The 13,357-nt window shown below is 59.8% G+C and overlaps 1 protein-coding gene across 13 annotated transcripts in view; it reads left to right on the top strand.

Moving 5' to 3' along the window:
- TMEM94 (transmembrane protein 94) overlaps positions 1-13,317 on the top strand; it is a 44,142-nt gene extending 30,825 nt beyond the window's left edge. For 2 of the 13 annotated variants that reach the window (XM_030828346.1, XM_030828344.1), the window contains 27 exons: positions 1,046-1,248; positions 1,878-2,029; positions 2,385-2,487; positions 2,694-2,780; positions 3,348-3,464; positions 3,816-3,872; positions 4,163-4,267; positions 4,417-4,581; positions 4,805-5,014; positions 5,603-5,918; positions 6,057-6,230; positions 6,628-6,730; positions 6,836-7,053; positions 7,780-7,961; positions 8,050-8,188; positions 8,438-8,553; positions 8,743-8,842; positions 9,165-9,273; positions 9,477-9,666; positions 9,954-10,031; positions 10,339-10,424; positions 11,004-11,085; positions 11,400-11,548; positions 11,669-11,763; positions 11,854-11,947; positions 12,139-12,309; positions 12,495-13,317. In XM_030828346.1, coding sequence (XP_030684206.1) covers positions 1,046-1,248; positions 1,878-2,029; positions 2,385-2,487; positions 2,694-2,780; positions 3,348-3,464; positions 3,816-3,872; positions 4,163-4,267; positions 4,417-4,581; positions 4,805-5,014; positions 5,603-5,918; positions 6,057-6,230; positions 6,628-6,730; positions 6,836-7,053; positions 7,780-7,961; positions 8,050-8,188; positions 8,438-8,553; positions 8,743-8,842; positions 9,165-9,273; positions 9,477-9,666; positions 9,954-10,031; positions 10,339-10,424; positions 11,004-11,085; positions 11,400-11,548; positions 11,669-11,763; positions 11,854-11,947; positions 12,139-12,309; positions 12,495-12,567 — 3,674 coding nt within the window. In that variant the 3' untranslated portion in view covers positions 12,568-13,317. Of the gene's footprint in view, positions 1-1,045; positions 1,249-1,877; positions 2,030-2,384; positions 2,488-2,693; positions 2,781-3,304; positions 3,465-3,815; positions 3,873-4,162; positions 4,268-4,416; positions 4,582-4,804; positions 5,015-5,602; positions 5,919-6,056; positions 6,231-6,627; positions 6,731-6,835; positions 7,054-7,779; positions 7,962-8,049; positions 8,189-8,437; positions 8,554-8,742; positions 8,843-9,164; positions 9,274-9,476; positions 9,667-9,953; positions 10,032-10,338; positions 10,425-11,003; positions 11,086-11,399; positions 11,549-11,668; positions 11,948-12,138; positions 12,310-12,494 lie in introns of all 13 variants that reach the window. The other 11 variants (XM_030828347.1, XM_030828345.1, XM_030828350.1 and 8 more) reach the window with 8 other exon arrangements.
- Positions 13,318-13,357: the final 40 nt, after the last annotated feature.

Consider the following 13,357-nt stretch of genomic DNA (forward strand, 5'->3'; position numbering starts at 1 on the left):
CTGCTTGGCCTTTCATTCAGGCGGTGTTTATGAAGGTTGGCTGTGGATTGAGGGTTGTTGAGGCTCTTTTGAGGGACGGTGGCTCCTGCTGTCCAGGGGCATGTGGTGCTGTGGGAGAAGCAGCACCCGCTCATGAGACCTTTCTCCAACAGACCTGGGCAGTGGACGTTTAGATGCTAAGTGAGAGTTTGTCCTTTCATTCTGAGATGGTTAATTTCCACCATGTGCCAGGCACTGGGAGTGCAATGGTGATGGCAAAAGATGGGCCCTGCTTTCCGGACCTTAGTCTCCTGCCCAGGAGCATCGGTGGCTCCCTTTTGCTTGTGGAAGCCATCCCAGAGGCACGTGTGGCCTCCCAGAGCCTCCAACCCAGGCTCACCTTCCTCTCCAGCCTCTTCTCTTCCTCTTCATTCTGACGTTGAAACTACTCACCAGTCCTAGGTCCACTGTGTATCAGCCTCTGCCTCTGTGCCTCTCTCCACTGTTCTCTGCTGGTGAGCTTCTCCCTCACTCATCTCCAGCTGACAAAACCATTCTTCCAGGCCCATCCCCAGTGCTTCCTCTTTCAGGAAGCCACCTCTGATCACCCCAGCAAATCGGTTTGCTCCCTCTTCTGGACTCCTGCAGCACAGGGATCTTTGTTAATGCTCAGCCGTGTTTGCCTTGTTTGGAGTTATCTGTCCACATTTCTCATCTGCCCCACTGGGTTGTGGCTCCTTGAGGAACCATGTTGTTGTCTCCACCTTGCACCCCTCACAAGTCCTCCACAATGTTTGTGAAGTGTGTTTGAATGGGATGGGGGTACAAAGAACGAGAGCTCCAGGTGTTGAGAGGAGGTAGAGGCTCTGGGGCTGGAGTGGCCGGGTAGGGCTTTATAAGGGAGGCGTCCTTGAAAGCAGGGAAGTGTTGGAACGAGTGGAGGGGTTTGACACGGACCTCCTGGGAGAGGAAGTGGGCAGACGGTGCTTCCGGAAGTGCTGCTGTATCTGACTGGGGTGCAGGGCCGTGGCTGAGAGGGTTGTTTCCCTCTTTCCATTCCCCTCAGATGCCCTCAGGGATGGCGGGGAGATCCAGTGGCCCAATGCCATGTATCCAGACCTCCACATGCCTTTTGCACCATCCTGGTCCCTGCACTGGGCCTACAGAGATGGACACCTGGTCAACCTCCCAGTCAGCCTGCTGGTTGAAGGAGACATCATAGCTTTGAGGCCTGGCCAGGAATCATTTGCTTCTCTGAGGGGGATCAAGGTAGCTTGAGGCTTTCCTTCTCCCCTGGAAATGTGGTGGGAACGTCCACAGGCAATGATGGGAGGGTCCCCAGACTTCATCCGGAAGCTTCCCGGCCAGCTTACTGGCTTTTTCGCAGAGGCCCTGGAACATCTTCCTCCACCCTGCTATTCTTTTTTTTTTGAGACAGGGTCTCACCGTGTTGCCCAGGCTGGAGTGCAGTGGCACGATCTCAACTCACTGAAGCCTCTGCCCCCTGGGTTCAAGCGATTCTCCCACCTCAGCCTCCCCAGTAGCTGGGATTACAGGCACATGCCACCACACCTCAGCTGGCTTATTTTTTATTTTTTAGTAGAGACAGGGTTTCATCATGTTGGCCAGGCTGGTCTCGAACTCCTGACCTCAGGTGATCCACCTGCCTTGGCCTCCCAAAGTGCTGGGATTACAGGTGTGAGCCACCACACCTGGCCCCCTGTGCTGTTCTTCATTCTCGCTAAGATTCTAGTCCCACAGGCCCTGTCCCAGTGGACTCTGGGCTAACTGATGGCGCCTAACCCCAGGGGATGTCTGTACTCAGCTGAATTGTCCAGGAAGAGTGGCCTCTGATAGGACCCTCTCGTTGTCCCCACTCTCCCACTTGCTGCCGGCAGGATGACGAGCACATCGTCCTGGAGCCGGGAGACCTCTTCCCCCCCTTCTCCCCTCCACCCTCACCCCGGGGAGAAGTGGAGAGAGGGCCACAGAGCCCCCAGCAGCACCGGCTTTTCCGTGTCCTCGAGACCCCTGTGATTGACAACGTCAGGTAGGGGTGCCGCCCCGCCTCCTCCTGTCCCTGGTGCCTTCCGTGAAGAGGGGGATGGGACTGACAAGGAAGGGGCCCCATTCATCTCGAGGTTCTCTTGAGGGCAGGCATCTCCTTAGGCTCCTGTCCTCAGCATCTCGTGAGAATTCTTAGACTGAGTGGTGCCCTCTCCCAATCTCTACTCTGAGGGGACAGCTCTGGAGGTGAACACGGGCTAGGGCCAGGGCAGAGTGTGGGACTGCAGGACTCACAGTGCTTGAAGAAGTGGTATCTGGCAGAGAGGCCCAGAATCCTCCCAAGGTGTAGGTTTCTGGCCTCTCTGCCAAGTGAGACTGACAGACACTTCTTTCTGCAGATGGTGCCTGGACATGGCCCTGTCCCGACCAGTCACTGCCCTAGACAATGAGCGATTCACAGTGCAGTCGGTGATGCTACACTATGCTGTGCCCGTGGTCCTGGTGCGTGTGGCGGGGCTGCGCGGGGCTGCATGGCGCAGAGGAGAGGGCTGGACACGGCGGGTCTCAGGGCCACTCACGTGGGCGGGAGTGAATGCAGAGGGTCCTAGAGCGAGCCAGCCTGTGGAGTAGCAAAGGAAGGGGAACGGCAGTGCCTGGGTCCCTCTAGAGGGGCGGGGTCAAGGCTGTGCCTCTGCTGTTCCCAACAGGCCGGCTTCCTCATCACCAATGCCCTGCGCTTCATCTTCAGTGCCCCGGGGGTCACTTCCTGGCAGTACACCCTCCTCCAGCTCCAGGCAAGGACCGCCCTGTCCTCTCAGTCATGCTTCCCTCCAACCCGCAGGGCTGTCTCTTCTCTTAGTACCCTGGCTATCCCTCCCTCTCTGCAGCCCAGAGGTCCCCTCACGCTTCAGCTTAAAAACACCTCTTTCCAGCCGGGCGCGGGGGCTCAGGCCTGTAATTTCAGCACTTTGGGAGGCCAAGGCGGGCAGATCGTGAGGTCAAGAGACCGAGACCATCCTGGCCAATATGGTGAAACCCCGTCTCTACTAAAAATATAAAAATTAGCTGGGCATGGTGGCACGTGCCTGTAGTCCCAGCCATTCGGGTGGCTGAGGTGGGAGAATCCCTTGAACCTGGGAGGTGGAGGTTGCAGTGAGCCGAGATCACGCCACTGCCCTCCAGCCTGGCGACAGAGCAAGACTCCGTCTCAAAAACAAAAAGAACATCTCTTTACCTTCCTGCCCCTGAGAGAGCTGGCCCTTCCTGCCCAGGGAATGGCCGTGGGGCCAGGGCAGCCCTTCCCTTCCCTCCTCCCCAGGCCCGGAGCTCAGGAGCCGTCTGTGTGGTCCGCTCCTTCCCAGGTGAATGGCGTCCTGCCCATCCTCCCCCTGCTCTTTCCAGTCCTCTGGGTTCTGGCAACCGCCTGTGGAGAGGCCCGTGTCCTGGCCCAGATGAGCAAGGCCTCACCCAGCTCCCTGGTAGGCTTTTCCAAGGTGTCTGGGGGAAGTCACAGGAACAAAAAGAGGGAGCTGGCTGTGCCAGAGGACAGGGGCAGAAGTCCAGCCCCACCTTGGGCTCGGCACGTTGGTCAGCCTGGGCAGCTCTCCAGGCCTCGGGCCCTCTCCATTCCAGAAGGGCCTCTAGGCCAGGCCCTGGGTGTGGGTGAGCGTCTACCCTGGCTTCCACCAGGTGGGGAGTTAGAACGGCCCGGGCCCTTTACCAAAGGGGTTGGGAGCCCCGCCGGTGTGGGCCCCCACTCTGCCAGCTTGGAGAGGCCTGTGTGAAGGCGGCGTTTTCCTCACTGAGGACCTCACCCTCTCTCCGTGCAGCTGGCTAAGTTCTCAGAGGACACTCTCAGCAGCTATACGGAGGCTGTCTCCTCTCAGGTACAACACTGACTCGGGATGGCTTCTCTCGCAGGTCCCTACAGCCATAACCCTGGGACTCCCCTATTTATGGCCTTAAAGCCTCCAAACAGGCTCTTAGAGCCCCATGTCCACCCGTTACATGTGGACATAACCTGGACCTGTTCCCATAACGTGTCCGCACCCTGCCCCAGAGAAGTGCCTCTCCACCCCAACTTCGTGGTGCTCCCCTGGATTTCCCCCTAGAGGCCATCTCCAGGGAAATGAGGCTGAGCCCTAAATGGCCTTGCAAACTTCCTCTCTCCCACCAGGAAATGCTACGCTGCATTTGGGGCCACTTCCTGAGGGTGCTCGGGGGAACGTCGCCAACACTGAGCCACAGTTCCAGCCTGCTGCACAGCCTGGGCTCTGTCACGGTGAGGGTGGGCCTTGCGGGGAGGAGGCAGCTGTTGTGCCCGCCCTGCTCTCTGGCTGGGCCTGGGCTGCCCACCTGCCGCTTGAGTGGCCCCTGGGCAGCGTAGGCTAATGCCAGGCCCCTTTCCTATCTCAAATGCTTTCCATGCAGGTCCTGTGCTGTGTGGACAAACAGGGGATCCTGTCATGGCCAAATCCCAGCCCAGAGACTGTACTGTTCTTCAGCGGGAAGGTGGAGCCCCCTCACAGCAGCCATGAGGACCTCACCGACGGCCTATCCACGCGCTCCTTCTGCCATCCCGAGGTAGAGGAGGAGGTACGGCCGGCTCCCATGGGCCCGACTCTGGGCCAGGCTGTTTAGCCTTGGAGCCTGGCCAGGGAGGGTGAGGTTTAGGAGGGCGAAGGAGGGTTTGAGCACCATTAGGATCTGCTTCTGGGCAGGTGAGGTGAAGACAAGGCAGCCAGGGGACCTAGAAGCATCCTGCCTCCCCAGCCCGTGGGAGCCACTGGTCCTAGCCTGTGCTCCTCATTCTCTTCAGCCCCATGAACGAGATGCCCTCCTGGCTGGCTCCCTGAACAACACCCTGCACCTTTCCAACGAGCAGGAGCGTGGCGACTGGCCTGGCGAGGCTCCCAAGCCCCCCGAGCCCTATTCACACCACAAAGCGCATGGCCGCAGCAAACACCCATCTGGCTCCAGCGTGAGCTTCAGCAGGGACACCGAGGGTGGTGAAGAAGAGCCCAGCAAGGTGACGGGAGGAGGTGGCGTGGGGCAGCCACACCCTTGGCCACAGGCTGTCCTGGCCTCCCTGGCCAGCCTGGCCCCACAGGGTCTGAAAGAGCAGATGTCTCCGCCCTCTGTCCCAGCGCCTCCAGGCTAGGGGCCTCCAGGCTAGGCCAGTGGCCCCCGAGGCCCTCCCCCAGTCTCTGCTGTGAAGTGGGCGGAGCCTCCCCCTACCCTTCCATTGTCATCGCAATCACTGGTGTCTCTATTGGAACCTTCCAAACATACACAGCCCGGGGCTCCCTCTCAGAGATGTTCCCTGGCCACAAAAGATCTCTCAACTGTGTCCTCTTTGGTCTAGCCACCCCTGTTTTTGGCTCCTGCCAGTGTCATGAGATATATTAATAGTTTCTAGAAGCAGACAGGAGCCCAAGAAGGACAGGAAGCGGCTTTCAGGAGGGAGGGGGTGGAAGAGGGTGAGCAGGAGCTCTCTCCTGGGAAGGGCACCTTTCAGGGGCAGGAGCCCTCCCCAGCCTTGGGAGGTAGGCGGAGCCAGCGCTGGCTTCCCCACACCGGATCCCTGGGCTGAGGCTCTCCTCCACATTTCCCCCAGACCCAGCCTGGGATGGAGAGCGACCCCTATGAAGCAGAGGACTTTGTGTGTGACTACCACCTGGAGATGCTGAGCCTGTCCCAGGACCAGCAGAACCCCTCCTGCATCCAGTTTGATGACTCCAACTGGCAGCTGCACCTCACCTCCCTCAAACCCCTGGGCCTCAATGTGCTGCTGAACCTGTGTAATGCCAGCGTCACCGAGCGCCTGTGCCGATTCTCCGACCACCTGTGCAACATCGCCCTGCAAGAGAGCCACAGCGCCGTGCTGCCCGTGCATGTGCCCTGGGGCCTCTGTGAGCTTGCCCGCCTCATTGGTACGGGCCCCCATGGCAGGGGATGGCTGGCTGGACCTGTCTCCTAGAAGAGGCCCAGTACCAACTCCTCATGGGACTTAATGGACCTGGCGGGGTATTGCCAGGGCATGGCCCTAAGTTCCTGTCCCCGCCCCACAGGCTTCACTCCTGGGGCCAAGGAGCTCTTCAAGCAGGAGAACCACCTGGCGCTGTACCGCCTCCCCAGTGCCGAGACAATGAAGGAGACGTCACTGGGGCGGCTCTCCTGTGTCACCAAGCGGCGGCCTCCCCTCAGCCACATGATCAGCCTCTTCATTAAAGACACCACCACCAGTGAGCCCTGGCTACCTTGGCCAGCACCAGGCGAGACCTTCCAGAGCTTGGCAGGGGGGGCTCTGCCCAGCCCCACCTATTGCTAGGGAGGCCTGGGCAGATGAAAAGTAGACTGCTTCCAAGTGCTCCACTCTGGCAGGGGCTGGAATTGGGGACCAGGGCTGGGATGGTGTTGATTGCAGAGGTCAGGATTGTCCAAAGGATGGGAATATGGTGTCTGCATTCCAAGCCCAGTGGCGCTGCAGAGCCTTGCTGATCGTCAGTCCCAGGGAGGCTCCTCCCCTGGCAGGGGCTCCTCAGTGCCCTTCTCCAGGAGGACGGTGCGTTGCCTGTCAGGGCAGAGTGAGGGCGGGGGGCTGGTTAGCGACACTCAGGGTTTGAACTCTCTTCCCCCCAGGCACAGAGCAGATGCTGTCCCATGGCACCGCTGATGTGGTCTTAGAGGCCTGCACAGACTTCTGGGACGGAGCTGACATCTACCCTCTCTCGGGATCTGACAGGTGGGTGAGGAAGCGCATGCCAGCAGCAAGGGCAGTCGCACTGCTGGGGCACCTGCTCTTCATAGGCAGGAACACTCACCTCACCTCCGCCTGCTTCCCTGGCAGAAAGAAAGTGCTGGACTTCTACCAGCGAGCCTGCCTGTCTGGGTATTGCTCTGCCTTCGCCTACAAGCCCATGAACTGCGCCCTGTCCTCTCAGCTCAACGGCAAGTGCATCGAGCTGGTACAGGTGCCCGGCCAAAGCAGCATCTTCACCATGTGCGAGCTGCCCAGCGCCATCCCCATCAAGCAGAACGCCCGCCGCAGCAGCTGGAGCTCTGATGGTACCTCGTGCGTCTGTCCAGCAGGGCCGGTGCTGGGGCTCCCCTGAGCTGCCGAAGCCCAGGAGCAGGGAGGGCGTCTGGAGGGCCCTGGCACCCCCCACAGCAAAGGGGGCAGTGGCCACAGCCCCAAGCTGGGACGCCAGTGTGGCACTCTATCCGGTGACATGGGGAGTCCCTTAGTTTCCTCCCTTATCAGTGGGTGCTCACTTGGCCTGCCTCACTGGTTGGTTGTGATGCTCAAGTGGGTAACGTGTATCAGAGTGCTTTCCTGGGAAGTTACCAAGCAGTGTTCATAGAGCATTAGGCTTGGTAGGATCAGACAGGAGACCAGGTCTGTCACCCTGCTGGTGCAGAGGGGCCCAGAAGCTTTACCACACCACCCCATTCCCACCAGACACGCACACTTCCCGGGTTTTTTGAACCCAAGAGACTGTGAATTGAAGCAGTTGCTGAGGGTGGGGCCAGTCCCCCCTGGGCAGGAGCTGAAGCCATGCCCTGTCGTGGCTCCCAGCTCAGATTCGGCCATCTGACTGATGCATACCTTTCATTGTCTTTTCTCCCGTGTCTGTCGGCTCCTTCGTGTGTCTTGGCTGTGTGTGTACGTGGCTGTGTGTGGTCCCCTGGGGCCCGTATGCTCATTGATTTGGGTGTGGCATCTGTGTGTGTGGCCCTGGGCTGGTTCCTGGGTGTCCTGATCGGGCTGTGTCCTGTGTGTCCTGCCTGAAGAAGGGATCGGGGAGGTGCTGGAGAAGGAAGACTGCATGCAGGCCCTGAGCGGCCAGATCTTCATGGGCATGGTGTCCTCCCAGTACCAGGCCCGGCTGGACATCGTGCGCCTCATCGATGGGCTCGTCAACGCCTGCATCCGCTTTGTCTACTTCTCTTTGGAGGATGAGCTCAAAAGCAAGGTGGGGAGAGCCATCCCCTCTGCCACCACTAACTCTGTTTCCCATGGGCTTTTGGGCCCGTATGTTCACGGCCATCTGCCTTTCACAGGTGTTTGCAGAAAAAATGGGCCTGGAGACAGGCTGGAACTGCCACATCTCCCTCACACCCAACGGTGACATGCCTGGCTCCGAGATCCCCCCCTCCAGCCCCAGCCACGCAGGCTCCCTGCATGATGACCTGAATCAGGGTAAGGGCAAAGGCGTGGGGTGGGGACGGGGTGGCGGTGGGAGGATTCCCCTCCTCAGAGCCACAGCCAGGAAGAGCCTCCGGAGAGCCCTCCAGTTAAGTACTTTCCCTTGGGAAATGGCTCTGATGTCCCTGTGGGAAACAGTAGTCAGCAGGAAGGAGTGGACACAGGCAGGAAATTCTCTGCAGGGCATGGACAGGCCCCCAGAAGGCTGGCCCCAAGGTGAGGGAGAGGCTTTTGTCCCCACAGTGTCCCGAGATGATGCAGAAGGGCTGCTCCTCATGGAGGAGGAGGGTCACTCTGACCTCATCAGCTTCCAGCCTACGGACAGTGACATCCCCAGCTTCCTGGAGGACTCCAACCGGGTACGATGGCAGTATCTGTCTCACGTGTTCCTGTAGTGGTCCCACAGCTGGTCCGGGGGAGAGGTAGACAGGTAGTGGGCAGGCACGTGGAGGCGTCCGGGGGAGAGGTAGAGAGGTAGTGGGCAGGCACGTGGAGGCGAGGGATGCTGATCCCCATCCCGAAGCCACTGGCATCTCTGCTTTCTCCAGGCCAAGCTGCCCCGGGGTATCCATCAAGTGCGGCCCCACCTGCAGAACATCGACAATGTGCCCCTGCTAGTGCCCCTTTTCACCGACTGCACCCCAGAGAGTGAGTGCTGTGGCCATGGGTACTTGGGCAACCTGGTCCCTTCGGCTGAGCTCTGCCTGGGCCTGGGTACCCCGTGGGCTCTGGAGGGATGTAGGTTTCCCACGCGGGGAGTGAAGGAACCTGGGCTGGGATCAGCTGGGGAATCTTGTGGGTTGGAGTCAGAAGTGCCAATGTTCACATGATCCCGCTGCTGGAGGTGGGATTGTTTCGAAGAGGGGCCCACCTCCTATTGCCTCCCGCTCTCCTGTCCCATGGGTCTCTGCCCAGCGCCCACATGGCGCTCTGCCTGCCTGACTCTTGTGCCCTCATACTCTGTCCTCAGCCATGTGTGAGATGATAAAGATCATGCAAGAGTACGGGGAGGTGACCTGCTGCCTGGGCAGCTCTGCCAACCTGCGGAACAGCTGCCTCTTCCTCCAGAGCGACATCAGGTCAGGGCGGGACCCTGGAGCCTGCGGGCCAGCCTCTACCTCCCAGACCGGAGGATCAGATGGGCCTGCGTGGGGCTGGGGGTGTGTACCATAGCCGACCTCGCCCTGGCTGGGACCAATGCGCCTGGGCACTGTGGGAGAAGAGGGTGGGGTGCCCAGTCCTGTGGGAGATACAGCTGAAGTGTGTCCCCCACCCTGAGCAGCATTGCCCTGGATCCCCTGTACCCATCCCGTTGCTCCTGGGAGACCTTTGGCTACGCCACCAGCACCAGCATGGCCCAGGCCTTGGATGGCCTTTCTCCCCTGCAGCTGTCAGGGCAGCTCAACAGCCTGCCCTGCTCCCTGACCTTTCGCCAGGAGGAGACCATCAGCATCATCCGGCTTATCGAACAGGTGGGTGCTTCGGCAGGCAAAGGAGGAGAGACGCAGGACAGGACCCGCCTGGGGTGGGAGTAGCAGGACAGGACCCGCCTGGGGTGGGAGTAGCAGCACAGGACCTGTTTGGACCCGGGGACCTCTTCCCCAGCCCTCCGAGCGGGCTCTCCCAGGCAGTTACATTCGCCTCTGCTCCCCTTGTAGAAGCATCCTGGGCATCTGGCTCTTGGCTAAAGTGTGTCAGCTGTTGGGCCTAGGAGAGGCCAGGCAGACCCAGGCCATAGTCTGTCCCTCTTGGTCCCTAGGCTCGGCACGCCACCTATGGCATCCGTAAGTGCTTCCTCTTCCTGCTGCAGTGCCAGCTGACTCTCGTGGTTATCCAGGTGAGGTGGGGCCTGCACAGGCATTGCCCCCCCGTGCTACTCACCTCTTCACTCAGGGGCCAGCTGAAAATCTGAGGAGGGAGGCTGGGATTAGCAGTACAGTCAAGGGGTCCCCCCAGAGCCTCTGTGAAGCCCCTGGACTTTTTGAGATGACCCTCACTGGCAGAAGAGTATTCCCTCCGGCTCCTGTTCCCTCTGGCAGGATGTGAGCATCTATCTGGGCTCAGGGCAAGGGAGCTCGGGGGCTCCTATGCCCTTATTATTTGCCTGAATCGAACTGTGGCTCTTGGCTTCTTTCTTGGTCTAGTTCCTTTCTTGCCTGGTCCAGCTGCCGGCACTCCTGAGTACCACCGACATCCTGTGGCTGTCCTGCTTTTGCTACCCTCTGCTCAGGTGAGACGCCATGTAGCTTCCCTGCCCCCCATGCCTAAGCAGGAGGTGTCTGGATGTCACTGTGCAGCCCCAGGAGCCCAAGGTTCTGGAACTGCTCAGGGCTCACCTCCTCTGGTACAGGAGGCATGGAGGGAACACCCTTTGTCTTTTTTTTTTTTTTTTTTTTTTTTGAGATGGAGTCTCGCTCTGTCATCCAGGCTGGAGTGCAATGGTACAGTCTCTGCTCATCGCAACCTCTGCCTCCCGGGCTCAAGTGATTCTCCTGCCTCAGCCTCCTGAGTAGCTGGGGTTACAGGCACCCACTACCACACCTGGCTAATTTTTGTATTTTTAGTAGAGATGGGTTTTTGCCATGTTGGCCAGGCTGGTTTTGAACTCCTGACCTCAAATGATCTGCCCATCTCAGCCTCCCAAAGTGCTGGGATTACAGGTGTGAGCCACTGCCGTCCAGCCTTTGTTTTATTCCATCCCCTCACCAGACTCGACCTCACACGCAAGACTCCCTAGAGGCTCCCTCTGTGAGAATTGAGGGACAGAGGGTCATTGTCACCATCCCTCTACCTGATCTCTGCTTTTCAGCATCTCTCTGCTGGGGAAGCCCCCCCATAGCTCCATCATGTCTATGGCAACAGGGAAAAACCTCCAGTCCATTCCCAAGAAGGTAAGCGAAACAGACCCTGTGAGCCTTGCAAGTGAGCATGGAAGGGACTGAGGGTTGGCGGAGGAGAGAGGGGCTAGTCTGGAAGGCTCTGGATGGGGGATTCCAGCAGAACTCCGGTACTTGGTTCCTAGTCTTCCCCCAGATCAAAGAGGAGGTAGTGGCGCAGAGCTGGGAAAGACCCTTGCTGGGCCTTGAGCTCCCCATCCCCCCAGGCCTGACCATTTACTAAGAGCCCGTTGAATACGTGGAAGAGCTAGGAGCAGCCGGCAGAGGGGCTGTGCGCCCCAGGAGTGACTGGCCTTGTTCCCCGGCAGACCCAGCACTACTTCCTGCTCTGCTTCCTGCTCAAGTTCAGCCTCACCATCAGCTCCTGCCTCATCTGCTTTGGCTTCACACTGCAGAGCTTCTGTGACAGCTCCCGGGATCGCAACCTCACCAACTGCTCCTCCGTCATGCTGCCCAGGTGGGTCCCAGCCCCAGAGATCCACCCATCGCCTGCCTCGCCTCGAGGCTTCCTCCCTCCCCACCCCAGCCTACCTCCCTGCGGCCCCAGAGGGGCTGAGCCCATGCCCCACTTTGGCAGCAACGACGACAGGGCTCCAGCCTGGTTTGAGGACTTTGCCAACGGACTGCTGTCGGCTCAGAAGCTCACGGCCGCCCTGATTGTCCTGCACACTGGTGAGAGGGCTCCCTGGGAGGGCGTGGATGATGGTGGGAGAGGAGCCCCACTGTGGAAGCCTGACCCCCACATCGCCCCACTTTCCCCAGTCTTCATTTCCATCACCCATGTGCATCGTACCAAGCCCCTGTGGAGAAAGAGCCCCTTGACCAACCTCTGGTGGGCCGTGACAGTGCCTGTGGTGTGAGTATTGCTAGGATGGAGGGCGGAGTGCGGGCTGGGGAGGAGAGGGGTCTCCTGCAGGGCTAGGATTGGAGGGCGGGACCGGGGCCAGAGGTTTAACTGTGCCCTGCCCGAGCTAACTGTTGTACTGGGAAGAGCAGGGAAGGAAGCAAGCAGTGTCAGGGTTCACACGGTGCCGCCACCTCCTGCAGGCTGCTGGGTCAGGTGGTCCAGACGGCCGTGGACCTGCAGCTGTGGACGCACAGGGACAGCCACGTCCACTTTGGCCTGGAGGACGTGCCCCTGCTGACATGGCTCCTGGGCTGCCTGTCCCTGGTCCTTGTGGTAGTGACCAATGAGATCGTGAAGCTGCATGAGATTCGGTGAGCTGTCAGCAGGGCGTCTCCCTCTGGGCTCAGGGATGTCCCCTAAACCTGTTACTCCCTTGGCGACACCGACGCTCCCCCACCTGTCCGCTGCCCATCCCTCCCTCCTCCTCTGGTGTCCTGCCCCGGCCCCTGGTCTAAGGATCTTTGCCATCCTGTGCTTTAATCTCCTGCCCCACCAGGGTCCGAGTCCGCTACCAGAAGCGACAGAAGCTGCAGTTTGAAACTAAGCTGGGCATGAACTCTCCCTTCTGAGCCACTGGCTGTGGTGGCTGTAGTTGCCCCTTTCCCTGGGGCTAAAGCCAGACCCATTTCTGAACAGGGGAGTTGGTATCATGAATGTTTCCGGGTTTGCTCCTGCACCCGTGGCACTGGAAACCCAGCTCCCCTTGTGAGACCCGCTGTCTTCCTGAGCCCTGGGGCTCACTGTGGAGGAGCTGACGGCCTGGGCCCTTGGCCAGTCCTGGCTCTTCCCTGGGCCTCACCAGGGACACTCTTGAATGTATGGCCTCAGGCGCTCCCTAGAGGGGCCCTCAACCCCCTCACCTGTGAGCTACCCCCTTTAGGGATCCCTTGCCCCCTTGGGGATCCCTTGCCCCCCAGTGCCTCTGCTCTTGAGTCCCTGGACATGGCCTTGAAGCAAACCTTCTTTGGAGGGGCAACAGCAGCAGCCTTGGCCGACGCATCCGACTCCCAAGGCTGCCGTGGAGGGCAGGGTGGTGGTGCTTGCCTGGATGTGGCCCCGAGTGCCTCCCCTCCCTCCCTCTGTGGGGGAGTCTCCCGCCTGAACCGGAAGATGGAGCGGGGCCCCCGCTTCGCCCTGGAGCCTCTTCCTGTGCCTGGCTCAAGCTGGCTGCCTGTCAGTCTTAGGGAATCTGGCCCAGGTCTCAGCCTCTGCCCCAGTTCTGGGAGAAGTTTCTACTGGTGTATATTTTTTACTGGAAATGAGCCTTTTAGGAATGAACGTAGACTGGTTTGTATTAAAATGTGTCAATTGCTAAGAAATACCTGTGGCTGGTCTGTAAGGCCACTCCAGGGTCTGCCA

The sequence above is a fragment of the Nomascus leucogenys genome, chromosome 14, assembly GCF_006542625.1.
Source record: "Nomascus leucogenys isolate Asia chromosome 14, Asia_NLE_v1, whole genome shotgun sequence".
NCBI lineage: Eukaryota > Metazoa > Chordata > Mammalia > Primates > Hylobatidae > Nomascus > Nomascus leucogenys.